The sequence below is a fragment of the Actinia tenebrosa genome, unplaced genomic scaffold (genome assembly GCF_029948245.1).
Source record: "Actinia tenebrosa isolate PJP-AT-01 unplaced genomic scaffold, QUT_ActTen_1.0 PGA_scaffold0__85_contigs__length_37466705, whole genome shotgun sequence".
In the NCBI taxonomy this organism is placed as follows: domain Eukaryota; kingdom Metazoa; phylum Cnidaria; class Anthozoa; order Actiniaria; family Actiniidae; genus Actinia; species Actinia tenebrosa.
In genome coordinates, this window is record NW_028292569.1 from 21,747,973 (window position 1) to 21,773,900 (window position 25,928).

At 38.3% G+C, this 25,928-nt stretch overlaps 6 protein-coding genes across 11 annotated transcripts in view; 3 read left to right on the forward strand and 3 right to left on the reverse strand.

Moving 5' to 3' along the window:
- The window catches only part of LOC148913801 (immunoglobulin superfamily member 10-like), a gene marked incomplete in the record, with an annotated part of 199,017 nt that overhangs the window by 54,813 nt on the left and 118,276 nt on the right, over positions 1-25,928 (reverse strand).
- Positions 141-25,901, forward strand: LOC116294228 (interference hedgehog-like). 4 transcript variants are annotated; one of them, XM_089025847.1, is made up of 10 exons: positions 141-242; positions 358-735; positions 1,133-1,411; positions 14,152-14,427; positions 14,802-14,873; positions 15,642-15,719; positions 16,004-16,156; positions 16,747-16,777; positions 17,615-17,750; positions 25,252-25,901. In XM_089025847.1, the coding sequence occupies exons 1-10, from the start codon at positions 176-178 to the stop codon at positions 25,411-25,413; spliced, it is 1,632 nt and encodes a 543-aa protein (XP_088881973.1). In that variant the 5' UTR covers positions 141-175; the 3' UTR covers positions 25,414-25,901. The 4 variants fall into 4 exon arrangements, with proteins under 4 accessions (XP_088881973.1, XP_088881971.1, XP_088881972.1 ...); XM_089025845.1 differs by having other exon boundaries at positions 25,249-25,900; XM_089025846.1 differs by having other exon boundaries at positions 16,750-16,777; positions 25,249-25,900.
- On the forward strand, positions 1,422-9,390 carry LOC116288244 (uncharacterized). The gene is made up of 5 exons (XM_089025943.1): positions 1,422-1,763; positions 7,149-7,233; positions 7,433-7,879; positions 8,161-8,334; positions 8,611-9,390. The coding sequence occupies exons 1-5, from the start codon at positions 1,603-1,605 to the stop codon at positions 9,307-9,309; spliced, it is 1,566 nt and encodes a 521-aa protein (XP_088882069.1). The 5' UTR covers positions 1,422-1,602; the 3' UTR covers positions 9,310-9,390.
- On the forward strand, positions 1,781-4,728 carry LOC148913809 (uncharacterized). 2 transcript variants are annotated; one of them, XM_089025849.1, is made up of 3 exons: positions 1,781-2,076; positions 2,277-2,502; positions 2,585-4,728. In XM_089025849.1, exons 2-3 carry the CDS (start codon positions 2,277-2,279, stop codon positions 3,919-3,921), a joined length of 1,563 nt encoding a protein of 520 aa, XP_088881975.1. In that variant the 5' UTR covers positions 1,781-2,076; the 3' UTR covers positions 3,922-4,728. The 2 variants fall into 2 exon arrangements, with proteins under 2 accessions (XP_088881975.1, XP_088881976.1); XM_089025850.1 differs by having other exon boundaries at positions 2,356-2,502.
- LOC148913810 (uncharacterized) lies at positions 4,015-6,572 on the reverse strand. Of its 2 annotated transcripts, XM_089025855.1 has the most exons (4): positions 6,307-6,572; positions 5,913-6,106; positions 5,621-5,784; positions 4,015-5,429 (listed from the first exon to the last, which is right to left on the reverse strand). In XM_089025855.1, the coding sequence occupies exons 1-4, from the start codon at positions 6,320-6,322 to the stop codon at positions 4,454-4,456; spliced, it is 1,350 nt and encodes a 449-aa protein (XP_088881981.1). In that variant the 5' UTR covers positions 6,323-6,572; the 3' UTR covers positions 4,015-4,453. The 2 variants fall into 2 exon arrangements, with proteins under 2 accessions (XP_088881981.1, XP_088881980.1); XM_089025854.1 differs by having other exon boundaries at positions 5,913-6,572.
- LOC148913811 (uncharacterized) lies at positions 9,435-13,327 on the reverse strand. Its single transcript, XM_089025944.1, has 4 exons — positions 12,687-13,327; positions 12,422-12,580; positions 11,360-11,873; positions 9,435-10,132 (listed from the first exon to the last, which is right to left on the reverse strand). The coding sequence occupies exons 1-4, from the start codon at positions 13,071-13,073 to the stop codon at positions 9,462-9,464; spliced, it is 1,731 nt and encodes a 576-aa protein (XP_088882070.1). The 5' UTR covers positions 13,074-13,327; the 3' UTR covers positions 9,435-9,461.

A 25,928-nucleotide genomic window follows, 5' to 3' on the forward strand; every position in this document is an offset into this window, starting at 1 on the left:
GCATTATTTGATTGGTGCTATAATGCGCTAGAATGGAAGAAAATACTTTTTATTGATATTTAGTTTCGAGAAAGAAATTCCACATGCATAAAACAACGAATCATGAAAGTGAAATACATTACCTATTCAAATGTTATATCATTACGATCCACTAATGCTTTAATCTTTTGAAACAATGGAGGCATCTCTAGTCCTATGGATTTCACTGATCATCAAAGTGTTACTCATGAGCAGGACGCAGGGTGAGAATTTGTTCTGTCTACTTTCTCAGAAATATCGTTTTATCCTACAGGAATAACCATTTCGCAATAACATTATATTTTTACATTTTTAATATTTCCTGGTTAAACATTTTAGGTGCAGCTCGTTTCACAGTAATTCCACCAAGTGTTTCATATGTGTCTGTAGGAGAAACCGCTAAGCTCGTGTGGGATTACAGTGTGGATAACAGGATGGAAGAGTTTTATTTTTCTTCACCAAGGTGGATATTCTATGCTGACAACGGCTGTGCATTTCAAATTGCACAGGAAAATCGTGCATCCAACAAGTGGAAATGGAACATAAACAATGATACATGTCCTGCTAGACTACTGAACCCTGTTCGAGTGAGTAAAGAATCTAACGCTACACTAATAATCCATAATGTCACTCTGGCTGATAGTGGTACGTATGGATGTGTTCTGGTGCTGACAGCAAGTAGCCCCATAACGAGTAAAGTCAAGCTCGTCGTAATATGTAAGTTCAAATTCTTTTAGATGCTATACATCTGATTATTACTAAGATTGTAGGAAAATGGTACATATATTGCGATTTTATCGAGTTTCAACTATTTTTATCATTCATGTTATAATTACATCAAGCTTTCGTTTATCTTTGTTTTTTATTTATTTTTAAACTATCTTCGTATTCAGTTTTTCTTTCTCAAACGGAACGTTTTTTAGTTAGTTTGGTTTGTCGTTTTTGCTTTTGTTTACTTTATAGATAATTTTTAATAATAGATAAGGTTCTATCTGTTGTATTTTTTAGCACCATTAATATCAATATTCTTGATGCAGCTTGGTACTTTTTTAGCATGAACAATTATTGTAATTTTTGCAGTGTATTAAATTAAGTTTCGTTCTTTTTATAACAGCTTTGCCTAATATCACGTTAAATCCTTCGTCTTCAAACATACGTGTCAATGAATCCGAAGGATTACTTATCAGCTGTTCTACTGTTGGGATTCCTAAACCAAATGTCACATGGCTGAGATTGATGGATGGTGGCAATTTTCATAAGAACCAAGGCGTTGGAAATGTAACAATTAATATATCAAATATCACAAGAAACGATAGTGGAATATATAATTGCTGTGCCAGTAACAACCCGAAAGAGAAACCAGCCTGTAGAAGTACAACAATATCTGTCCAGTGTGAGTTTAGTACATTGATTATATTCTCGACCGAAGTTGTATGTCGATGTTTGGGTTATCCTAATAGATCATGAGATTATTAAGCAAACCCTATTACCTAAAACACTTTGGCTGAATAGCCTTCTGAAACTTTTACGTCACGAAAGTCTTGTGCAAGGAACCATGGGATACGCTCGGGGTAAACAAACAAAATGGCGGAGTGTCTTGTAAAATTTTTACCGGCGGATGTTCCAGGGGCAATTTTACCTTGCCCTTCGTTAGAAGATAACACCTTTGAAGACCTCAAACGATACGTGGAGACCAGAGGCTTTACAGTGGGAAAGCAAGAGTCAAAAGTGAAGCTTCTTAAAAGGTAAGTGCTGATGAATAGGCCCTTTGCAGCTAGTGGTCACGTGCTTGGATACCGCTTAGCAACACAAAACTGGAGAGCAAGCCTTCCAGTAAACAAAAGTTGTAATAGGTCAAGCACGCGTGGTTTTATACGATAGTTTCATCGTTCAAAACGCTTAATCCTTTTGCCCTATCTACAAACACAGTAAGATAATCTTAAATTCTCTCCTTTGGACTCGATTTTTGGTTCGAAGTAACGATATTCTTCGCGTTATCGCGAAAAAATTGTCACCGCCGGCCCGCTCGACGGCTGAAAAACATGGCGACTTCGCAAGGTATGTACTTCAAAACTCTCCTTTTTTTTGGTTTCTTTTCAATTATTGGACTTCTAAAATCTCTAAAATAACAGTTTAGATTGTGAATGGTGATCGATTGTAATTGGACGGCATTTTAATGGACGATTTGTTTATTTTTTGTGAGAGTGATTCCACGTCTAAAGTCAAGACTAACCCATGTTTACATATATTCGCTGTAGATGTTAGAACTCCCGACGAGCCATCACATACCAAGAAAAATTCTTCGTACTGATATTTTTATATTTATTTTTGTTTTAGATGAAGTAGAAACTCAAGACATCTCTATCTTTCCTTCCCTCACCTTCGATGATGTAGGGAGCTACGCTATAGAGAAGTCTGGCTGCACAAGCACTTCGAAAGCGTACAAATTTATGGCGGAACCAGGCTATTTACATGACGTTAAAGGTACTTGATAGCCAAAATGTTTTTTCTATTTCATTATGATATGAATGGCAGACAATTCACACTAATTTTTCCAATTTTTTAGTGATATATACCGACCAGTGCGTGAGAGTTAAATGCAAGTGTTACCGCTCAATGAGGAAGTCTGAACCACCGCACATTTTAGAGGTGTCAGTCCAGAACAACAATTTGACATTGCTGTCTGGGCTGTGCTCATGTGTAGCCGGGGCAGGTGGATACTGCCATCATGTGATCGGGCTTCTTTACTATTTAGCCCTTCTTAAGCAACTGGGACATCGGACATTGCCTGATGAGCTAACATGTACCAGCATGAAGCAGCGTTGGAGCATACCTAGAGGATCCAAAATCGCACAAAAAGAAATACAAGACGTGCTAGTGAAAAAACCCCAACTTGGCGCTTCGTACAGTAGATATATCAAGAGTAATTTGTATTCCCCATCTACCCAGTATCCTACCCTCACAAAAGAGCACTTTAATGGCTTCCAACCACCTTATCCTCTCTTTACAACCATTCTGCCCAATCAAGATCAACTTGGCAATATCCCATTTGTACAGAGCAAGTTTGGAAATGTCCCAAAAGGCTGTGTCCTGTCATATCAACAAAAGATGTCAACTGACTACATCATAAATGATTTTACTTGCACTTCTTTCCCAGAGCTTCCCCTCTCAAGTGCAGAGGACAGATTTAATAACAATGTGTCAATCTGTCTTGACAGTCGTCAACAATCTATATTTGGAACATTGTCTGTGACAACAGAGTCATCACTGAGAGTGCAGCAGCAAACAGTCACTCAAAGTCAGAGTGATGTATGGCACCTGCTCAGAAAAAAAAGGGTAACAGCAAGCAAATTTGGCATTGTCGCTCGCCGGGTGTCACATTTTGACACCCTTGTCAATCAGCTAAACCCCACCAGATTTGTACAAACTGCAGCAATGAGAAGAGGCATTGAACTTGAACCACATGCTGCCATGGTCTATGCTAGCAATGCAAAGGGTGGAAGAGTAAACCTCTTCCCATCTGGGCTGATTGTCCACCCAAAGTGCCCATGGCTAGGTTGTAGCCCAGACAGGAAAGTTTATGACCTTGATGCCGTAAATAATGGTCAGAATCCCTTTGGCTTGTTAGAAATAAAGGTCGTTAAAGAGGGGGAAACATCATTTGACAATGTGAGGTATCTCACCAAGGACCAGAACACTAACCAGTACAAACTGAAAACAACAGACATTTATTATTACCAGATCCAGTGCCAGCTTGGACTCACAGGATTAGAATGGTGTGATTTTTTCAGTTACATTGACGAAAATTTGTTTGTTTGCTCTAGAATTAATTTTGATTCAGTGTTTTTCCAGCAAGCAAAGGACAAAGTTGATAGTTTTTTCTTCAATTACTATTTACATTAATACACTAAGATTTTTGTTGTTGTTCTCAAACCATGGCCAGATTTCTTATGATAACAAATATTATATTATTTTTATTAATGACAAATCAATTCATAATCTTAATTTATTTTTTATTATATTTATATCATATTAGTATTATATTTATTTGTGCTATTTAGATTTTGTGTTTGTTCATTAGTTTTTTTTTTTGAGTTTTCATTTACAAACAAATTGAAATAGTTACAAAAAGCAATCCAAGACACATGATAAACCAACCTGCATTAAAGATTATCTAATGGGTTATGTAAGCCACATTAATCATACATTCACCAACTTCTTACAGACACTATGCCTCATTATTACCATTGGATAAAATAAGTGGGCCTTGAAAATTTGTAAGGAGGCAGGCTACAGTATATAACTGATTGACTGAACCTAAAGTGGACAATGGCACATCTGAATCAAAAAAGTGGTACTCTTTGACTCTTCTTATTGCCCTCTCGACATGAATTCTAAGACTTGCTAGTGTCTTTGTTTTTTGAACATCTGCGGCCTAGAATTGTTCCTGACTTTCAAGAAACGGAGGAATATTTAACTCTACCCGCTTCTCCCTAAGTAAATCTTCAATGTCAAACCCTTTGTCTGCCATGACTGAATCACCAGGTTCTAACAAATCTAGAATGCCGCTGCACCTTGTGATTTCCTTATCACTAATCCCCCCTGTGTAAAGGCTAGAAACGAAGCTAATAGCTCCATTAGGGGTAATGCCTATCAAACCCTTGAGTGTAGTATTACTCTTATAACTAGAATAAAGCTGCGACTGAAGTAGTAGGGAGGTAGGTGTTTGAACAAAAATCTCTGTACAATCTAAAATGACACGTGTGCTTGCATAAAGCTTTTTAAAACCTTCTGGCATAAACCTATCAACATCTTGCCTTGAAGGCCAGATCACTTGACTACCAAGAAGAAAATACAAAAAATTAGTCCATGTGATCAATTTCCTGCAAACTGATGATTTATGTATTCGGAACCTATGAGCTAAATCCTGTCCGAATAGACCTAGTTTGAGGCGTACACAAAACATAAACAATTCATCCACAAGAAGCATATTTCTTGAGTCTGGTCTACTTTCTCTTTCTCCAGAGGCATAACAATATGTCATTTGTGCAGCACATGGCTGCAAAAACTTAAAAAAGAACTGAATATGTAAATAGGATGGGAAACCTGTATAAAATCTTATGATCTCATTGTCTGTGCCAAATCTCTCAAGCCCAAACTTATTAAGTGCTAATTGTTCTGCAGCTTGCCTCTTAATGTCCTCAATTTCTTTTGCAGCTTCAACTTTAACCCTTTTTATTTCAGTGAGGGCAGCTGCAGTTTCATTTCTACTTTGTTCAAGTTGCTTTTGTGCATCTTGGAACTGTGCTCTGAGTGACTGGACTTGTGCTTGTAGGTCATCCATGCTGAAGGTTGTAGAAGTGCTGGGACTATTATCTTCATTGTCATCACTTTCATCTGTCCGAGTGTCTCTGTAAAAAGGTTTTGAAATTATGATGACACTCAGTTCACACTCAGTTCACACTAAATAAAAAATTATAAAAGACTAAATTATTAAAATTATAAAATTATTTTGGTTTAAACCAAAATAAACATCAAGTACAATTCCATCAGTCAAGTCTAAATGAAATGTATTGAAGTAGAAATATGTGATATTCATTACCTATCTACTTGTCGAATTATCTTTCTTCTTGCTTTGGATTTGGTTGACCAGTCAAAGATTGATGGTACAGCTTCTCTTTTTAGCAACTGACGTCCAGAATCAGTGGGAGGATTGTAATCTTCCTCAGTGAAGTGTTTTGAGCACACTCTGGTACTTTTGTTAACCTATTATAAATCAAATGTCCTTTTAATAACAATGTAACTGTATTCAACTATTTTTATCTTCATTACAGTTTTTTAAAGATCCACAGGCAATTCGTATTGTGCATTGATATTGTTAGATTCCTATATACCTTGAAGTGTGGGCCCACATCTCTTCGTATCTTCACCAGCCATTCCTTTTTCAATTGCTCATCCCTTGCACGGCCTGGTAAGCGGTGAAACTTTAAATCAGGATGATATCGAGAATCTCCGTTACACAAGGGAACACAACAATGGTACGAAGAATTTTTCTTGGTATGTGATGGCTCGTCGGGAGTTCTAACATCTACAGCGAATATATGTAAACATGGGTTAGTCTTGACTTTAGACGTGGAATCACTCTCACAAAAAATAAACAAATCGTCCATTAAAATGCCGTCCAATTACAATCGATCACCATTCACAATCTAAACTGTTATTTTAGAGATTTTAGAAGTCCAATAATTGAAAAGAAACCAAAAAAAAGGAGAGTTTTGAAGTACATACCTTGCGAAGTCGCCATGTTTTTCAGCCGTCGAGCGGGCCGGCGGTGACAATTTTTTCGCGATAACGCGAAGAATATCGTTACTTCGAACCAAAAATCGAGTCCAAAGGAGAGAATTTAAGATTATCTTACTGTGTTTGTAGATAGGGCAAAAGGATTAAGCGTTTTGAACGATGAAACTATCGTATAAAACCACGCGTGCTTGACCTATTACAACTTTTGTTTACTGGAAGGCTTGCTCTCCAGTTTTGTGTTGCTAAGCGGTATCCAAGCACGTGACCACTAGCTGCAAAGGGCCTATTGAGCGATATTTCGCGGGATGACTTGAGTTTTTATAAGACTTATATTTATATAGTATAAGGCTAATACTTCGTCTAGCCGTATTAAAAATGAACCTGGAATGATCTAGTTAGCAAAGTAGAAGCAATAAGCAAAAAGCATTGTTAAAGACAGGAAAAATAGGTATTTTTTTAATTTCCGTGACAACTAGTAGCTAGAAGCTTGTAGCTTTGACGAAAGAAAGTCCCAGCTAGTCTCCTTTCGTGTAAGACACTGTCATAACATTGTCTATTACCCACTTGTCGTTGATTTAGTGTTAATAAATTGCGTTTTTTTTTTGTAACTCAGATGATTTATAAACAACGCATACAGTGTTACCGAAAGACAGTTTCGTGCATAGTTGCATGTGGTTCGTATAAGCTTTTAAAAATAACAAATAGTACTGTTTTTCCCTCTTAAATCCAAAGTAGTTTAATAGCATAAGAAAAGCATAGCTATTTATTGAATAATACTGGTATCTGCTGTGCTGTAGAGTTTTCATTTGTCTTCTATTATAATTATTCAGAATTTCAGATCTCAAGTCGAGTGGGCTGGACAAATTTATCGTCGATCCAGATGGGGATCTACAGTATGCAATCATCGAAGAGCACGTGAGACAAAAAATTCCAGATATTTCTCCCCCCTTGTTGAAAAATTGGACGAAGGACATGGCAGTACCCACAGATTTTTCCTATAGTCATTTATATGAATATCTTGTCAAAAGAACTATTACAATTCTGAAGGTAGATATAAATTATTGAAAAGTATATTTTTAACTAAATTTCTAAAAATCATGTTACTGATTGATAGGTAAAGGATGATGTTAAAGAGGAAAATAGTCTAGATAAGGAGCTAGAATTTGAACTTCCCATTGCCGAGAAACCTCTAAGGAAAGGGTACAACTTTTATGGTTCTGGCCATGTCAAGGATATAAGATTTTGCCCTTCATCATCTGTTACCCATGTCAAGGCATCTGTCATGGCCAGCATGAGGAATTTGGTGTATGTAGTTTCAATAACCATTGAGAATTCGACATCCATCATCCTCACTGCAAAGTGTCAGTGTGTGGCTGGTGCAGCAGGCAAGTGCAACCATGTGGCTGCAGTATTGTTTGCTCTTGTGGAGTACAAAGAACAAGAAAAGAAAATTTCATGTACTGATGAACCCCAGCAGTGGAATTTACCATCTCGAAAAAGCAAGCAGAGCACTAAACCTGTTAATACTGGTAATAATAGATTTAATGACTGCAATAATATTGTGATTATCATAATACGGTCTCAGTAGCTAATAGCAAGCTAGCGCTGGCATGCATATCACTTTCCTTGCTTGAGAGAAAGGGTAAGTATCAACCAGAAAGAATCATTTCCTAATCAGTATGTTTCCTACACTGTGATGAACAGGTATTCCCACATCATGCTATGCAGGATTAATCTCTTGCCAAGTTAAAGACTCAGTCATGGTCATGATTCTCTATTGTGTTTGGCCTTATAAACATTGATGATTTTGATAATAATACTGCAATATGCTGGAATTTCTAGGTAAACACCAAATCAAAAAACACACATTTGGAAGGGAAGTCAAAAGACAGAGACCTCCTACACTGTGATGAACAGCTATTCATGACATCCCCAAGCAGCTCAAGCCAATCACAAGAAAGTGCCATGGATGGTGAAAATCTGAAACCAGAGGAAATCATCATGAAGGAATTAAAAGTAAAGCAGAACATTCATAGTATCACTCTTCTTTTTATTTTTGGTATAGATATTCATTTAATAACTAAATGATCATAAAATAACTTAATCTATGTTTCACTGATTTGAAGTTTATGTAGAGTTTATAAAATTACATAATTGTCATGGATGATAATATAGATTATTTTAGTATGATCATAATTTATTTACAGCACCATAGTATTAATTTTCATAATTGTATACCTATGCTTGTTCTTCAGAACATATTTGGAGGTTATATTTTATTTTCTTTCTTAGGTGACAGTAGAAGACAAAATAAGAATAGAGAAAGATACTAGAGGTCAAAGTGAAAGTCTTAGATGGTATAGAAAAAGGAAAGGCAGAATTACAGCAAGCATTGCAAAAAGTTGTTGTTCTAAAGGGAACCCTGCTGCCACTGTAAAAAATATCTTAACAGTTGGTAAACCAGGTAGAGGGCCAAAGTCACCACATATTAAGTATGGTATCGAAAATGAAGAAAATGCAGTTCAGAAATTCAGTTCACAAATAAATGCTGATGGTTGTCACTGCAGTATTTGTAAATGTGGACTGTTTATTGAAGAAGAAACAGGTGTACTAGCTGCTACACCAGATAGACTAGCAACCATAGATGGAGAAGAAGTGGTTGTAGAGGTGAAATGTCTATCTGCAAGCAGAGATCTACCACCACTTGCTGCAGTTACTGCAAGAGAGAAAGATGGCAACTTTGGATTTAAATTAGATAAAGGTCAAATTGTTCTGAAGAAAAAGCATAAATTTTTCTATCAAGTACAAATGCAGATGGCATTAACTAATAGGCTTAACTCTTATGTAGTAATATTTACAAATGATAAATTCAATGTTGACATTATAAAGGTAAAATTTGATGAGCAGTTTTGGAAGGAAACAAAAGAGCAGCTGCTAAGTTTCCATGCTAGACATGTTGTACCTGCTCTTGTACGCCAGAGATTCAGATAGATATTCCTAAATATAATTTTGTGATCATTATATTTAAATTAATATAATTATATTTCAGTGTCAGAAACAGGAAAAGTATAATATGAATTTATTTATTTAAATTATTATATATATATATAATAATATATAGTAATATGGAGTATTTAATTGCTTCATGATCCTTTACTGTTGCTATGATCACTATCTGTCTCAACATCAATGATTGGGGGCCAAAACAATGGCAAATTGCCACACACAAACCAAATATCATTCAAATTATTCCAGTACGTCAATGGTATTCGGTTGGTTAAAATATTCCATTGTTTGATTCTACCAATGCATCTCTCTACATGAATACGCAACCGTGCTAAAGAAACTGACTTTACAAGATCAGGAATAAGAAACTGATTTTTATCCATCAGAAATTCTGGAACAACTAGTCTAATCCCATGCTTGAGAAGTCTTGACTTGTTTGTCCAGCCTCTGTCTGCCATGATTGCATCCCCTTTCTGAAGTTTGGCAAGCAAACCACTTTGAACAGTTATGTCATTGTCACTGACACTTCCTTCCATCAAGGGAGATACAAATGTTGTCACTCCTGTAGGAGACAAACCAACAAGGCCTTTAACTGTATTTCTACTTTTGTATGATGAATATGTTGCACATTGAATCTCAAGATCAGAAGGACGTTCTATTTCCATTTCTGTGCAGTCCACAATAATTCTTACATCAGAATATAGTGGTTTGAAGCAACTTGGCATCAATTTCCTTACTTTTTTCCTACTAAGCCAAGTGCCTGTTTTCCGGAATGCAGCTGCCATAAGTGTGACAGAGTCAAAAGACACTATTTTGGACAGTAATTATTTAGACATAAATCTATATTTTTAATTAGGAATGCCTCGTGTACACATAGGAATGTAATTCTTTAGTTAACTGTTTGCGTGGAAAATGCGTAAGCAAGAAATAATTTCCGTACGTAATTACATTACAGTGAGTCATGCCTAGGTTTGGCGCTTGTTTACGTAAGTTCGTGTTTGGGACATCCTGTTTGCGCCTAGGGCGTGCAACATTGCGTAGGATGTGTAAGGTCTTAAGAATGCAGGTTTTCCCATAAAAGTAGGCCCAAACTAAGCTTAAATCAGTGTAGTAAAAGTTCTTGAAGACGTTGCACATATCAAGACAAGGAATTCTCTACGATGTAAAGGTATGAATCTTTGAAGCCTTTTACACTTATACCTAGGATAGATTTAGGACAAATCTATGTTCATATCGTTAACTAGTCATTATATTTTATAGCTTAGATTTTCTATATATTTGTTAAGCATTCGTTTCATGTTGTAGTAATTCTAGTCGCATTAGCGCGTAATTTAGTACAAAGTTATTCACGCAGTAGTAATTTAGTAATCACGCTGAGTGTATCTTGTCTTTTAAACTCTTTAAAACGTTTACTATAGGATCGCTACCGCCTTACTCGCTTGTTTAACCTTTTTACTACGATAAATAGCCTTAACTGCGGGATAAAAGACCTTTTCTTTCCAACCTTTAATTTGTTCGCTACTTAAACTCTACACTCAAGGTCATTGTCGCGACCGCGTGTTCAGTAAACCGTGTAATTCTTAGTTTGTCATAAACAAAGGTTAAAATACTTACCTAAAGCCATAGTTAACCTCTAGTCAATTTTTCCTATTGCTTTTTCCATTGGTTTAGTTCATTTTAAACAGTTTACCGACTTGTACATTAAACTTTGCAACCTAGTAATTTTCACTCGCGTATTGTAAACACTGCTAATCAGTATGCAATATTCAAATTACCTGTGACGTAATTTACGTATTTCCGTTTCTAGTTATATCTAGCAAAACTGTATTTTATTCATAACTTTTAGCTATTTAGATAAGCTACAAATTTATTTTATCTCATTGTAAATATTTTTCTTGTTTTCATTAGAGATATCCTGTAATCTCGTTCCCGTTTTTTTTCTTCATGTATTGTAAAGTTGTGTGAATTTTTCAATAAATTCTTTTGTCAAAACCACTTGCAATCTGATTCATAGCTGAGCGCCTTGCCGCCGGTTACATAAGGTTAACCCATGTTATGACAATGGATGAAACATGTCTACTTGACATATTAAATCTTTCTGCCAGGTCTTCATTTGCACTAGCTCGCTTCAACTTGATGAGTGTGAGAAATAATTCATCTACAGCAGAAAGCTGTCGAACTGTGCCTGCCTTGAATTCCCTTTTCAAACCAGTATTATTTCCACCCCAGTACTTCATATGGGACTCATTAGGGAGTATGAAACCATTGAAGAAGTAGATAAGGCTGGCATAACTTGGGAATCCTGTCCAAAACTTAATATCCTCATCAGAACCCTCAAAGCGCCTGAGTAGAAACTTATCCCATTCCCACAATTCCTTCACTGCATCTAACTGCTCTTGGACATTTCTTAATAACTTGATGACAACCTTTAAAAGGGCTAGTAGCTGTGAAGCATCTGGACTTCCTTTATCTAGTTTTTCTTCAATACAGGACAGCAAGGACTGCAACTCATTCCTAGTGAGTAAGTAGGTATCAGGATAATATGCAACCTAAAAAATAAGAATACGAAGACATCTTATTATTATTATCGTTTTACAAAGCAATTGCAAGTACTCTGCTCATGTTAAAACAAAATTATGGGAAGCAAATAGGTGTTAATATATTATTACATATTTAGGGAAGGAGGGTTACACACCACTAGAATTAGATCACTTATTTAAGTCACTTGTACTTAATACTAAATTTACTTACGCACTGTCTGTTTATGAAGCAAGTCCGTCAGATCTTAATGTTATGCAATGTTTTCTAACTATATGCTAAAGATATTTTCAATATTTTAGAACAGTGTGACCGCATACTCTATGCTAAGATTAAAGATAATTCATTACATCTGTTATATCCAATTTCCTTCCAAAAGCTAAAGAGTACTCTAGGAAGCTGCGCACACAATCCTAGGCAAGGCCCAAGATAAATACAGAACGTTTTAAGAATTGTTTTTTAATAGACAAGTTTTTAAGTATAATTTAGCAGGGGAGTATAATAATTTTAACGTTTTTGAATTTTCATATGAGAATGTATATTGTATATATAGACACACCTTCATCGTTGTGGACGTGTCTTTAAACGTTACATCTCTTAAGTCAACTTCGCCATTCTTGGATAAGGCAATCGGAGTTTCTTCTAGATCTGGGCAATGTGTTTGATCTGATTCCTGATCTGTGTTGGGGAGGGTAGACGTTTCTTCACTTTTCTCGAGCTGAAAATGTAATGTAATGCCGGGTGTATGTTAAATTCAAAAGTTTATTTACATGAAAGCCTCAAACAAAATTAAAAAATTTACTGTGTGCCTACAAAATACTTACACTTTTTAAGGCACGTTTAGACGTGTTGGAATGACGGACAAACTTCTTGAAAATTGCTGGAACTTTCATCAGCTTTGGAGCTTTGGCATATCCATGGGCCAGCGAAAAACGTTCCGTTACGTAGTTGTTGTAACTTGTCACAACATCAGGCCATTCTGGACTCCAAGGAAATATTGAAGGATCAGAATAAAATTCTTTCTTCCAGCCACCTTCGAAGTGTAGTCGACACAGACAGGTCCATTGTGAATCTCTCTCTCGCGTATTTCGTGTCAACTTTTTCCACCTTCGTCTTCTTGCCTTGTCTTTGGGTAGTTTGTAAAACTTTAAATACTGATACGAACGGTTATTGGACACGCAACCAGGAACATAACAGTTAACATTTACCATTTGATTAAAAAAATAGCAAAAACGTGAAAAAATGGAGTACGAGAGACTACTAAAACCAAAACATTATACGAGACAATCCGCCATTTTGTTTGTTTACCCCGAGCGTATCCCATAGTTCCTTGCACAAGACTTTCGTGACGTAAAAGTTTCAGAAGGCTATACCAATCTAGTGACAGCAAACAAGAAAAAAACACAGTTAGACAGACTAAAAATATAGAGGAGAAAGAAAGACAGACGTCAAACATATGCAAAACAAAAACAAAGACAAAGACAAAGACAAAGACAAAGACAAAGACAAAGACAAAGACAAAGACAAAGACAAAGACAAAGACAAAGACAAAGACAAAGACAAAGACAAAGACAAAGACAAAGACAAAGACAAAGACAAAGACAAAGACAAAGACAAAGACAAAGACAAAGACAAAGACAAAGACAAAGACAAAGACAAAGACAAAGACAAAGACAAAGACAAAGACAAAGACAAAGACAAAGACAAAGACAAAGACAAAGACAAAGACAAAGACAAAGACAAAGACAAAGACAAAGACAAAGACAAAGACAAAGACAAAGACAAAGACAAAGACAAAGACAAAGACAAAGACAAACAAAAAGACAAAGACAAAGACAAAGACAAAGACAAAGACAAATACAAAGACAAAGACAAATACAAAGACAAAGACAAAGACAAAGACAAAGACAAAGACAAAGACAAACAAAAACAAACAAACAAAATAAAAATAAAATGGACTCACAAATCGAACTATATCGAACTACGTATATCAGAAGGTATTGGAAGAATCAATTCCTTTTTTTCACAGACATACCAAAATAGATGCAGTTAAGTCAATGACACAATTTCTTCATATAATAGTGGTACAAAAGCCAAAGATCCAATGACCATTCACACGATAAAAAGCTAGCTATCTATCAATCTAAATCTAGTGAATACCTATTATTATCTTATTTTTAAAGTTTTTTATGACAGCCATTTGCAAAGAAAAAATATATAACTCACAAATTTAGGCAAAACGTATATCAGAAGGTATATATTGGAAGGATCAATTCGTTCTCTTCGCAGACAAACCAGATATAGATGTAATCCAGTCAAATCACACAGTTTCTTCATATAATGGTGGTAAAATCAGGATATACTGTTTGGCCCATGGCGTGCCCTCTTCTCTGTTCACGTGGTATGACCCCCGTAATCGATCAATATCGACTGGAACTCATACTCTTACGGTTGTTGGTGTCTTGGAACTAGTAACCATTGACGCAGGCAGCTATGGGCTGTGCAGGTGCAAAGCAGAAAATTTACTTGGTTATGATGAACACATTATCAATGTCACCCAAACAGGTTTGAATTTTATTTTCGTTTAATAGTTCTTATCATTCTTTTTATTTAAAACCACAATCATCTTTAAAGTTGTTTCAAAAACCAAGAAGCGAGCAAAAATTTTATGAAGAGGTTTCTAGATTTCATTGTGTAAATTACTTAAGGAGCACTCATGCGTGAGCTGATATAAAGTTCTGGAGTTTCGGCCGCGAAATTATAAATTTCTTGTTCAATCATTTTTTATGGTTTATTCTTTTATTTCATGTCCTTCATTATCAATCTACTGCATTTGCGTTCAGTCAATATTTCAAAAGAATTCTGAAATTGTGTATTATATATTTAGTGTGCATGCACGTGGGAAAACAAAACAAAAAATTTGAATTGGTATCTTCTAGCTCTTCCTACTTCTACGGTACCATCGGAAAGTAAACGCCATGTAAAAGGCTCAATATCAAGAGTTAACCGAGGTAATCTAATAAAACGTAACAAAAAAATAACTAAGAAAAACGGGTTCAAAAAAAAAACAACAAAAAACAAAACAAAACAAAAACAAAAACAAAAACAAAAACAAAAACAAAAACAAAAACAAAAACAAAAACAAAAACAAAAACAAAAACAAAAACAAAAACAAAAACAAAAACAAAAACAAAAACAAAAACAAAAACAAAAACAAAAACAAAAACAAAAACAAAAACAAAAACAAAAACAAAAACAAAAACAAAAACAAAAACAAAAACAAAAACAAAAACAAAAACAAAACAAAACAAAACAAAAAAACTTTAAAAATCTATTCATAAACCGGTATTGATGATGTTTTCCTATGTTTGTTTTCATTTCTTTGTTAGTTTGGTTTTTCGTTGTTGTTGTTAATTATTATTGTTGTTGTTGTTTTTCCTTAATTTGTTTATTTATTATTATTATTATTATTATTATTATTATTAATTTAGTGATTTTGTTTAATCAATAGCGACTTGAAATGAATAAGCAAGTAACAACTAACAAAACGAAAAGCGACGTCAATATGACTTTGAAACGCTGGTGTCTTTCGATAGCTTTGACTTGTTTATGATTCTGCTTTGGTTTTTGCTTTATGTTTATATCGTTAAATAATGGAGTAAAAGCGGCAATTAATCAATCAAAGGAACAAACAACAAAATACCATCCAACACATACTCACAGAAGCTGTAATTAATTAAATTGTAATAACGAATGAGACATCTATTTTATTTGGTTAGTTTCTACTTCTAAGTGGATAGACATAAGTTCAATAAGTTCAACCAATGTAGTGCTTCCAACAACAAAGGTACGACAAGGTAAAAGTCTAATTAAAGATAAATTGCTTCGTGGAGTAAATTAATAATTGACCTTTGATACAACTTTCTTTTTCTTTTTCTTTTCATATGTATCTAAGACCGAAATTATCAGAGTCAATTGATATCGTACTTTTTTTTTTTTTCTTTTTCTTTTTCTTTATTGACATTTCCTGCTCTTCTTCCTTTTTTCCTTCCTTCCTTCCTTTTTATTTCCTTCCTTCCTTCCTTCCTTCCTTCCTTCCTTCCTTCCTTCCTTCCTTTCTTATATTTTATCTGTGTTATAGAGAAGACTAGCAGTCCTGTTGGAAGAAACATCCCACTGAAGGTTAATAAGGACATCATTTTATTGGCAGCAGGTGGAGCCGTAATATTTGTCTTGATAACGACAATCATCATCCTCGCTGTTATGATCTATAAAAAGCACAGTAACAATAAAGGTATAACATTTTAAAATTACTATTATTAGCATTCCTCATTGTTACACATATGTACTCCACTTACCGGGCTCTTCTGTGAGCTTCCCTCCACATTCACTACCACTAAATTCTATATTTACAACACACAACACTCAACTCTCATGTTGATTTTTATGGAGGGAGGAAATCGGAGAACCCGGAGAAAACCCTCGGGGAAAGAGTGAGAGCAACACAACAAACATATTCAACACATGTATGATCCAGACCAAGCCAGAGCTCGAACCAGGATCACAGTGGTGAGAGGCGAGCGTCATGGTTTCTTCTAATTATGTGTCTACTTTTTCTCCTTTTGCTTCTGCTCCTGCTGCTCACATCAGCATTACCTACGTTTTCTTGATGCTCTTCCTTTTATTATATTTTATCCCTGTCCCTTTTGGATTATGTTTCCTTACGCTTTTAAATTTTTTCCCATGCTTAATTCAATCATCCTCATTAAGAAGCAATTTATCAGATTTTTAATAACCTAATCATGGAAGTCATGGGTTTAACCATGCATAACCTTTTTTACCAAATGTAAGGAACACTTTTATATTGTGGGATATTTATATCAGCAGACAGAAAAGAAAAACCAGGAGAAAATGAGTACGTATTTTTGTCTTGATTACAAAATCAGATTATATTCCGAAGACGTATGCTTAGGCCCAGGTCAGACGCCGTAATTCACATGAGCCGAACCTAATACAAGGTAATAAGGTTATGCAAAATAGGGCGTCTGACCCAATTAAATTCGACTGATTCAATTTGGACCGACTAAGTCGTTCTTTACGACTAGGTCAGTCGTGAAGAACGACTGAAGAACGACTTCGGGTCAAACGCCGTACCTCACATGGGCCGATCCAAATGCATTAATTATTTTAATTTATGTTTTGGCGTCGTTTTCATTAACCATCACTTAAGCGCATGCGCACTTGAGCATTCTTCAAAAATGGCGGACGATGTGGAAACCCTGAATGTTTTCTTAAACCGTTCATCTGAATAATTGTTCCAGACAATTTCAAACCAACCAAAATTACGTGCACAGCGTTTACATGCTCGAGCTTTTTCACGTACGTCCGTTTCATTCATTCGCGAAAGCAGAAGAAGAGCAGAAACAAAACATACACATAGCAGTGCCACCCTTCTTTTTTGCAAAAGTATGATGCTTTTTTTGATGGAAGCCCATCTTCTTCTTGAATTCAAATTGTTTTTATTAGCAATATCCGGCGAGCTGCCATGGCAGACGCCATTGTGATGCTTTCGCCGCTGACCACTCAAGCATGAGTGTTTTTGGTACAGCTGTAAATACCCGTAATAAGTTCGACGCTTGACTCAACCCAGTCGATCTAATTCCATAAATCGATCCAAACTACAATTAGGTTCGGCTCACGTGAATTACGACGTCTGACCTGGAACTAATTAAACCATTTTCGTTGACTTAAGAGTGCCTTCTTCGCCTCTTGAGGCTATAGAAGATGACATACCCATGTATGCAAGTGTTGATTTGTCAAAAAAGAAGAGAACAAGACAAAAAGGGAACATACCAATCCATGACCAGGTAGTCAGGAACAAGGAAGAGGTATGAAATAGATGCTAGAATGTAATATTATCATTTTTATTGATCATGGTATAATAGCTCAATATTGAGTAATTGAAATGAAAAACAATTAAAGCTATATTTAAAAATTAAGGTTTCAATAAGTGTGCTGCAAAAGTACCATTTGTATATTTAGCGACCATGCTTCATTTTACATTTCATTTAATTACAAGTACAGAATCATGTGAAATCCGTTAAAATAACGATTTAGGGGATGTCAATCAAAATATAAATGTTATTCTGATTGGCATGTGTTACACACGGTACTTTTGATCCCGTTCGAACCAATAGTTGACACGTTTTTGCTGGAACTTATATTTACTGCTTCTTTCTTTGAGATCTATGCTCAGTACATGTGTGTAAGAATATATCCCTATATATCTCTGGTTACAAAACTACTATCTGGTTACATGAACATTTCGTCACACACTCTAATATTTACATAAAGACTTAGTCACGAAATGCCGTACTAGTTTTGTGTCTCACATACTCCCCCACTTAAAATGATGTCCTCCTGGACATGACAAAACACTAAACATAAATCAGACGTGTACACTATTCAAAGACTATCTACAGATTATAGAGTTCAAGTGAATTGGGTTGATCAGGCCCAATCAGTTCATTGCTGTCTCGTTTTCTATAGTCCATATGACTTCTCTTGTCCGCCGGCGCTGGGCACGTCGTCTCTCTAATGTTTCGTGTAGTAGGACGTGTGTAGTCCCTGACTAATCATTGTGTATTTGACACAGTCCTGTTCCAGTTTTTTTTTTTTGATAAACTATAAGAATAATATGCTAAAAATATATCTGTTAGTACTGCGGGTTGTAAGTGTTGTAGCCATTAAACTGTTGGCGATACACTGTCCATGGGTATACAGGTTGGTTGTAAGGTTGTTGAACTTGTCCTTGTCTAGACAAGACTGGTGGGTTGATGAAGGTCCCTCCGTGTGCAGGAGCGGGGTAGTGATACGTCCCTCCGTAATAAGGGTAAGCTGCGATACCATTTGCATGGTACCAGTTAGTCATTGGTGTCCCAAGAGTGTTGTAGGTTAGCGTCTGTGGAGGGCGTCTCTCGCGGATTGGTCTGCCTTCCGGTTCTGTAGGAGGAACTGCTTCTAATTCTGTGTCAGGTTTGCCTACAGTGATGAGCTGAGGTTGAGCGTCCTCAAGGTTCTGAGCTTGGTCATGGCTTGCGTAGTCTTCCTGAGGTAGATTGTCTTGCTGGGATACCTGGTCTTCTTGCGGGGGGTCTGTTTCCGCTGACTCATTATGTTCACGTTCATTAGTTGCTGGATTCAGTTCGTTTGGTAAAAACCCTCTAAACTGTTCTTCTGACTCGTCATCAGATGGACTGTCATTAGTTAGAAACTGAGGTTGTGTCAAGGCCGGTCTATCTTGATTCTGGTTTGCTTGCCTTTGTTCCATTTGTAGCTGGGTGTGGCCCAGTGGAAGTGAGTCACATGGTAGGAGTAGATTCCTGTGGAGTATTCTTCTTTTACCGTCGATTGGGCGTCCTTCCGGTCTCACAACGTATACCGGGATTCCCTCTCTCTTTTGTACTACCACATGAACCTTGTCCTCCCAATGTGATCTAAGCTTTCCTGGCCCTCCACGTTCAGAGAGGTTCCTGACCAAAACGCGGTCACCTGGCTGCAACTGTGTGTAGTGAACCTTCTGGTCATAGTTCTTCTTTCCTCTAGAGGTAGAGATATCAGCATTTTTCGCTGCCTTCAGGTATGCTTCCTGCATTGCTGTGTGCCATTTCTTAGCGAACTCGGTGTAACTGGATGTTCCCTTTTTGTTTGATGTTCCGAGAATTATGTCGATCGGTAGTCTTGGAGTCCGGCCAAACATCAAATAAAATGGCGAGTAACCAGTTGAGCTGCTTTTAGTACAATTGTACGCGTGCACTACTTTATTTAGCGAGTCTTTCCATCTACTTTTCGCGGTTTCAGGCAAAGTTCTTAACATCGACAGCAGTGTCCGATTGAAGCGCTCTGCTTTCCCATTGCACTGTGGGTGATATGGAGTCGTCCGCACTCGAGATGTTCCTGATAGACGCTGGAGTTGTTGAAAGAGTTTGTTCTCAAATTCCTTTCCTTGATCGTGTACGATTGCACCAGGAAATCCGAATCGGAGAAAGAAGTCGTTGTACAGTCGTTCAGCTGCAGTTGCTGCTGATTTGTTTCTAGTTGCATATGCCTGCGCAAAGCGAGTGAAGTGATCGACTACTACCAGTATGTACTCATAACCACCCACGCTGCGCTCTAGATGAAGGTAGTCCACAGAGATTAGTTCAAAAGGCGCGGATGTGCTGATGGGTTGCAGAGGAGCACGAGTCTCTCGATTCGGTTTGCGTTGCTTGATACATTCGCATACGTGAGATACAAAATGAGTGATGTCTCTCTCCATGTTTGGCCAGAAGACTCGTTCACGTGCGAGGTGTACAACCCTCTCTGCCCCTAAATGTCCCATATCCTTGTGGAGTTCCTTGAACACTAAGTTGTGGTATTGTGGAGGAAGTACAAGCTGTTTATACTCTCCAATATGTCGGCGTAGTAGTCCACAGTCGTCTATATGTAGTTTATTCCAGTGTCGAACCAGAGATTTTGTCTGTGGTTGCTCCCTCCTCATCTCTCTGACTGTGGGGCAGCGTCCTTCAGTCTTCATGGCTAGTACGCGTCCTATTGCTGGGTCTTGTCGTTGAGCTTCCAAAATGGTATCTGTTGGGAGGCCGTTAATTGTCACTCCACTCAACATTTCTTCATCTGGAGTTATTAGAGTACCACCCACTGCTGCTATCCAGACGGCTTCACCTTTCTCTTGAGCATGGAGTCCATTGAAGGCCGCTGAGACGTCTTCTCTCGTTGTCGTGGTTGTGCAGGATTCCATGTAGGTGTTGATGTCAAGAGGCATTCTCGAGAGAGCATCGGCGTCACCATTTACGCTACCTGGGCGATACTTGATTGAAAACCTGAAATCAGCAAGTTCTGCTACCCAACGTTGGCCGGTCGCGTTCAATTTAGCTGTCGACAGTACATACGTAAGGGGATTGTTGTCTGTGTAGACGGTAAACTGCGGTGCGTAATAGAGATATTCGCGGAAATGGTTACAAATAGCCCATTTTAATGCTAGGAATTCTAGTTTGCCTGAATGTAAGTTGTAATTCTTCTCAGCCTTCGTGAGTGCCCGCGAACCATACCCTATCACTCGCATAATACCGTTCTGCCTTTGATAGAGCACGGCTCCTAATCCCTCCTTTGATGCATCTGTGTGCAGTACAAACGACGTGTTGTAGTCTGGATAACCAAGTATGGGTGGTGTAGCCAAACAATTCAGCAGCTTCTCTAAGGCTTCCTGATGCTTGGCTGCCCAGGTTACTGGTTGCGAGGACGAAACGGCAGGCTGACTTCGTTTTCCACGGCGGAACGTTTTCTTGCACTGTTCTGGTGTGCTAGTTTCGTTTCGTCCTTGTAGGAGTTCAAACAGAGGACACGCAATCCTTGAGAAGTCCTGAATATATCGCCGATAATATCCGACCAGCCCGAGAAGTTTTCTTACATCCCCGACTGTTTTGGGTTGCGAGTTTTTCAGTACTAGTACTGCGGCAACGTTCAATGGGTCGGGTTTATATCCTTCTGCGGATACGATTTGTCCCAGGTAACGGACTTCTCTTTGAAACAGCTTACACTTAGCAGGTTTTAACTTAATACCATGGGATCGTAAACGACGTAGAACCTGTCGGATGTGCTCGACATGGTCCTCAAAAGTCCTACTGTACACGATGACGTCATCGATGTAGGGGACGCAACAGTCATCTCGCATGTCGTGGAGACAGCCTTCCATGAATCGTTGGAACTCAGCAGGCGCTGTCATTAAACCAAAAGGAATTCTAACCCATTCATAGAAGCCCCATGGAGTCACGAATGCTGTAAGGTTTCGACAAGATGGATGGATGAATCCTTGGTGATAGGCTTTTCCTTGGTCCAACAACGAGAACCAGCTGTTCCCTCCAAGGTTCTCTAGAGTTGTCTGCACACGCGGCAGTGGGTGTCGGTCTGGAACTGTGCGCTCGTTCAGCTGACGATAGTCGACACACAGACGTAGGCTGCCATCCTTCTTACGAACGCACACTACTGGTGAAGAGTAAGAGGATCTCGAGTGTCGTATCCAGCCACGGTTTAGAAGGTCCTCCACGTACTGTTTTACCTCAGGATACAGAGGTCTCGGGATTGCTGTGTACGTTTTCTGGACTGGTCTGGTGTCTGACAGGTTGATAGACATTTGCAGCTCTTCAGCACAGCCGATGTCGTTGTCGTCTTGGGAGAAACTGTGGGCCTCTTCTTTGAGCATGCTCAGAGCGATGTTCTTTTGCTCGTCTGTCAGGCCGTCTACGCTAGGTAGGTGGGAGATTTCCTCGGCGCTAAAATCCGTTTCGCTGGGTGGTGTCGCTTGTTGACATGGTAGATCTCTCCGTGTTACCTCGACAGGTGTCACCGACCGTACTTGGTAGAGGCTACCGAGAACAGTGTGGCCCTTAATACGTACGTCATGGTCAGAGTGGTTCTCGACACTGATTTTCACGCGACTGGATGAGCCTCCCGAGATAGTCACTACAGATTCTGGTACATTTATTTCACTCGGCCACGAGGCTTGGGGGTCTGGTTCAAACAAAACTGGAATCTTACCCTCAGTCGGACCAACCTTTGCTGAGCACTTTATAATTGTTGCTTGCTTTTTGGGTATTACAATGTCTCGCTTGCAAGTTTTAATTTCGGCAAGTTCGCAGTATGGATCAACCGCGCGCAGCGTACTCACTAGCCCTTCTACGTCGCTTCTTTTCAGATGAGTCATTGTCGCCGCCATACTGTCTACTATTCCGTCCTTTGTTTCCCCTTCACGTTTAACAAGTTCTGCGATAACATTGTACCCAATAATAGGTGTGTCTAATTGGTCTCGTGAAACCAAGAAAGGAACTTTGACTTTAGCTCCCTCTCCTCCTGACAAAAGCTCAAAGTCTATTTCGACCCAACCCTCAAATGGGAAAGGGGTACCGTTGGCCGCTGTCAGGTTTAGATTTTGCCCATCTAAAAGTTCCCCTATTTTACGCACGGTAGTCCCATCCATTTGTTTGTCAATCCAGTCTTTGGGGAGGATAGAAACCTGAGCCCCAGTATCCCATAATGCATCAGTTTTGCGACCATTTAACAAACAAGTTATCATGCATTTCTTCCCCACCAAATTAACAACTTTGGTGAGTTGTCCTGGCGTGAGGTGTGTGCGGTAAAATCCTTGTTCTCTCATCTCTTCATTCTCTTGCTGGGTGAGATAGCCTATTGCATTGCAAAGTGTTTTGTGCTCATTCCAATGTGCAAACTTACACGCACTTGAACAGTAATTAACACTTTCGCATCCCGAACAAAGTATGACTGTTTCTTGTTTCCCTTGTACTCCGCACGACACGCACACATGGGACTCTTTGTTTTCCCGGACTACTCCCTGTCCCCCGGGCGTAGCCGTCGGGAGTTTCCCGACTTTGTTTTGCAACCCCGCGCGAAGTGTTCACCCGATCCACATTTAAAACAATGACTACAACTTTCAGCGTTGTTTTCTTCACATTTAGTGCAACGGCGAACATTCCTCTCTTCCTTCCTTCTTTCGCGCGGTTTATTTAAATCCGATCGAATTGCAGCCACTTCAGCCTGAAGAGCCTTGAGCGTTGCCATGTAGCTATCTTCACTCTGTGCTTTCCCACTGCCATGGTTCTTTGGCGCTGGTATTTTTCTATATCGTTTTGTTCGACAGGAGCGTGAATTTGATTAACGAGCGCTTTGCGTGACCCAGGACTCAGCTTACTCATGCGCTCAGACTCTTCCGACGCCGCAGCATTTAATTTCTCCATTAGCTCTTCGTCACTAGCGTCAGCGTTTAACAGATGTGGCCGAAGCTTTGTGCGTATGGATTCCGACTGCAGGCCGGTCTCGATCACGTGGCGAAATAAACCATTTACTAACGCAGAGTCATACTTAACAGTTCCTTCGTTCGTTTGCGATGCAAAGAGAACTTGTTGGCGCAAATCCATGACTCTAATTAGAAAATCTTGCGGAGACTCCTTCGCAGCCTGACATGCCGTTGTCAATTCTTGGTAAAGCTCTGTACTAGATTTCTGTTTATAATGTGCTTTTAGAATCTGCTCAAGTTTTCCTATCGTTAGCGCTGGCATCATTTCTAAATAAGATCTTAATTTAAGTGATGGACTAATCGCTCTGATCACGCCTTCGATTACTTCTGTCTCGCTGTATTTGTTCTTAAGACCAACCTCGATTTGCCTCAAGAGACTTACGAGAGACAAGCGGTCTTTGTGCGTATCTCCTCCAATCATACCAATGATACGAAAATCGCGCCTGAGTGCATTTCGTACATCTACGACGCCTACGTCACTAAGAGTACATACCGGTTCGATTGCTTCCTGTTTTGATGATTTGTTACCTGGTTGTAGAGATACCAACTTTTCGTTTGCTTCGTTGATTTGCTTCTGGTAATCCTCCATCATCTTCTTGAAGTTCTCTTGCATCTTCTCTAGTTCTTTCTTCGCTTTGTCGTATTCAGCATCCTTCTGCGCTGTGTTGCTCTCCTTGGTGAATTTGCCGATGTCTTCAATGACTAACTGTTTGTCCTCTGAGCTCTCTATTACTTCTTCGACTGTCCTCCGTATTTTCCTCGATAACTTTAGTTTTCCTTCATCTTCACAAGGCACCTTGAGGTGTTCTGCTAACTCCTGCAAGCGTTCTAGCGACAAATTTAAAATTTCTTGCTCCAATCTCAACTGCTGAGCCTCTAAATCAAAATCCATCGTAGCCGGCTTGGTCTGTTATTACACCACACCCCCAAATCTTGCAAAACCACGTTCTCTAAAGTTTTCTGGCGTTCAAACGGACATTAATTCCTCTTAGGCCACGTACATCAAGTCTTCAGTACCATACGAAGGGAATGCTTGACTTATTTGCGATGAAAGCATTCAAAGGAACGCTAATTTCGTATCCATGTGCGTCCAACACAACATCAACTTCTTTGACCACGAGGTCAATCGTCTTCCAGGTCTAGAGAACCGCCTTTTTACGAGAAATTCCTCGATTAGCGGTCCTGGCAGGGTCGCCAAAATGTTACACACGGTACTTTTGATCCCGTTCGAACCAATAGTTGACACGTTTTTGCTGGAACTTATATTTACTGCTTCTTTCTTTGAGATCTATGCTCAGTACATGTGTGTAAGAATATATCCCTATATATCTCTGGTTACAAAACTACTATCTGGTTACATGAACATTTCGTCACACACTCTAATATTTACATAAAGACTTAGTCACGAAATGCCGTACTAGTTTTGTGTCTCACACATGCAACACATTTCCCCCCCTTTAAGATAAATATTAAACTAGACAACTGGATTAGTTGTCCAATAACTTATTTTGTTATTTCAGCAGCCAGGCCAAATCATCTATGCAGAATTAGATCTTCTGCATTCAACCGAAGTCATCCCTCCACCATTACCAGATCGTGACGCGTATAGTGAGATTGATTTCAGCCAAAATTCAAGTCATGGTGACAATGTAGAGCCTATATATGAATCTGTTTTTATGGAATGATACACAGTATATTTTTACTAATACATGTAGGTACAAAATAATACCGGCTAGATTCCTCGAAGCGATTAATCATTGTCTTTTCTGTTCATTATTATATCAACAAGTAAGCTAGGCAAAAGAAATAACAAAAATGAGATAATGCTATTGATGGTTTTCAAACATTCCCAAGATAAATAAATAACAAAAGACACGGCGGCCATGTTGGAGGATTTAATTCATTTTCAATTATTTTGTTAAGTTCCTCCAACATGACCGCCGTGAAAACCATTAATATAGCCAAAAAATAGAAGCTGTCTGCACAGTTTTTGCATAGGAATAAAGTTCAATTCCCCGAGGATAGAAAATGTATTGTTTTGATATTAACGATTTTGGAGAAAACTGTAATGAAAACTGAATATAAACTTGTTTTGTTGATCTCTAATTGTGGCCGTGTGCTGTTTGCTTTCTGTTTTACAAATGATATATATTTTTTGTGATAAGGAATAATGTTAATGATGATGGCGTCATTCTCATTG

Bases quoted from the DNA above. Each gene is read 5' to 3' on its own strand.
- LOC116294228 (XM_089025845.1), top strand. From the start codon at position 176: ATGGAGGCATCTCTAGTCCTATGGATTTCACTGATCATCAAAGTGTTA. The intron at 243-357 runs GTGAGAATTTGT...TAAACATTTTAG, and splicing joins ACTCATGAGCAGGACGCAGG to GTGCAGCTCGTTTCACAGTA. The intron at 16,157-16,746 runs GTATAACATTTT...TATTTATATCAG, and splicing joins AAAGCACAGTAACAATAAAG to CAGACAGAAAAGAAAAACCA.
- LOC116288244 (XM_089025943.1), top strand. From the start codon at position 1,603: ATGGCGGAGTGTCTTGTAAAATTTTTACCGGCGGATGTTCCAGGGGCA. The intron at 1,764-7,148 runs GTAAGTGCTGAT...ATAATTATTCAG, and splicing joins AAAGTGAAGCTTCTTAAAAG to AATTTCAGATCTCAAGTCGA. The intron at 7,880-8,160 runs GTGATTATCATA...TGGAATTTCTAG, and splicing joins TTAATGACTGCAATAATATT to GTAAACACCAAATCAAAAAA.
- LOC148913809 (XM_089025849.1), top strand. From the start codon at position 2,277: ATGTTAGAACTCCCGACGAGCCATCACATACCAAGAAAAATTCTTCGT. The intron at 2,503-2,584 runs GTACTTGATAGC...CCAATTTTTTAG, and splicing joins CTATTTACATGACGTTAAAG to TGATATATACCGACCAGTGC.
- LOC148913810 (XM_089025854.1), bottom strand. From the start codon at position 6,188: ATGGACGATTTGTTTATTTTTTGTGAGAGTGATTCCACGTCTAAAGTC. The intron at 5,785-5,912 runs GTATATAGGAAT...GATTTATAATAG, and splicing joins ATGTGGGCCCACACTTCAAG to GTTAACAAAAGTACCAGAGT. The intron at 5,430-5,620 runs GTAATGAATATC...ACCTTTTTACAG, and splicing joins ATAATTCGACAAGTAGATAG to AGACACTCGGACAGATGAAA.
- LOC148913811 (XM_089025944.1), bottom strand. From the start codon at position 13,073: ATGGTAAATGTTAACTGTTATGTTCCTGGTTGCGTGTCCAATAACCGT. The intron at 12,581-12,686 runs GTAAGTATTTTG...TTACATTTTCAG, and splicing joins CTAAACGTGCCTTAAAAAGT to CTCGAGAAAAGTGAAGAAAC. The intron at 10,133-11,359 runs AACCGGCGGCAA...TGTCCAAAATAG, and splicing joins AACATGGGTTAACCTTATGT to TGTCTTTTGACTCTGTCACA.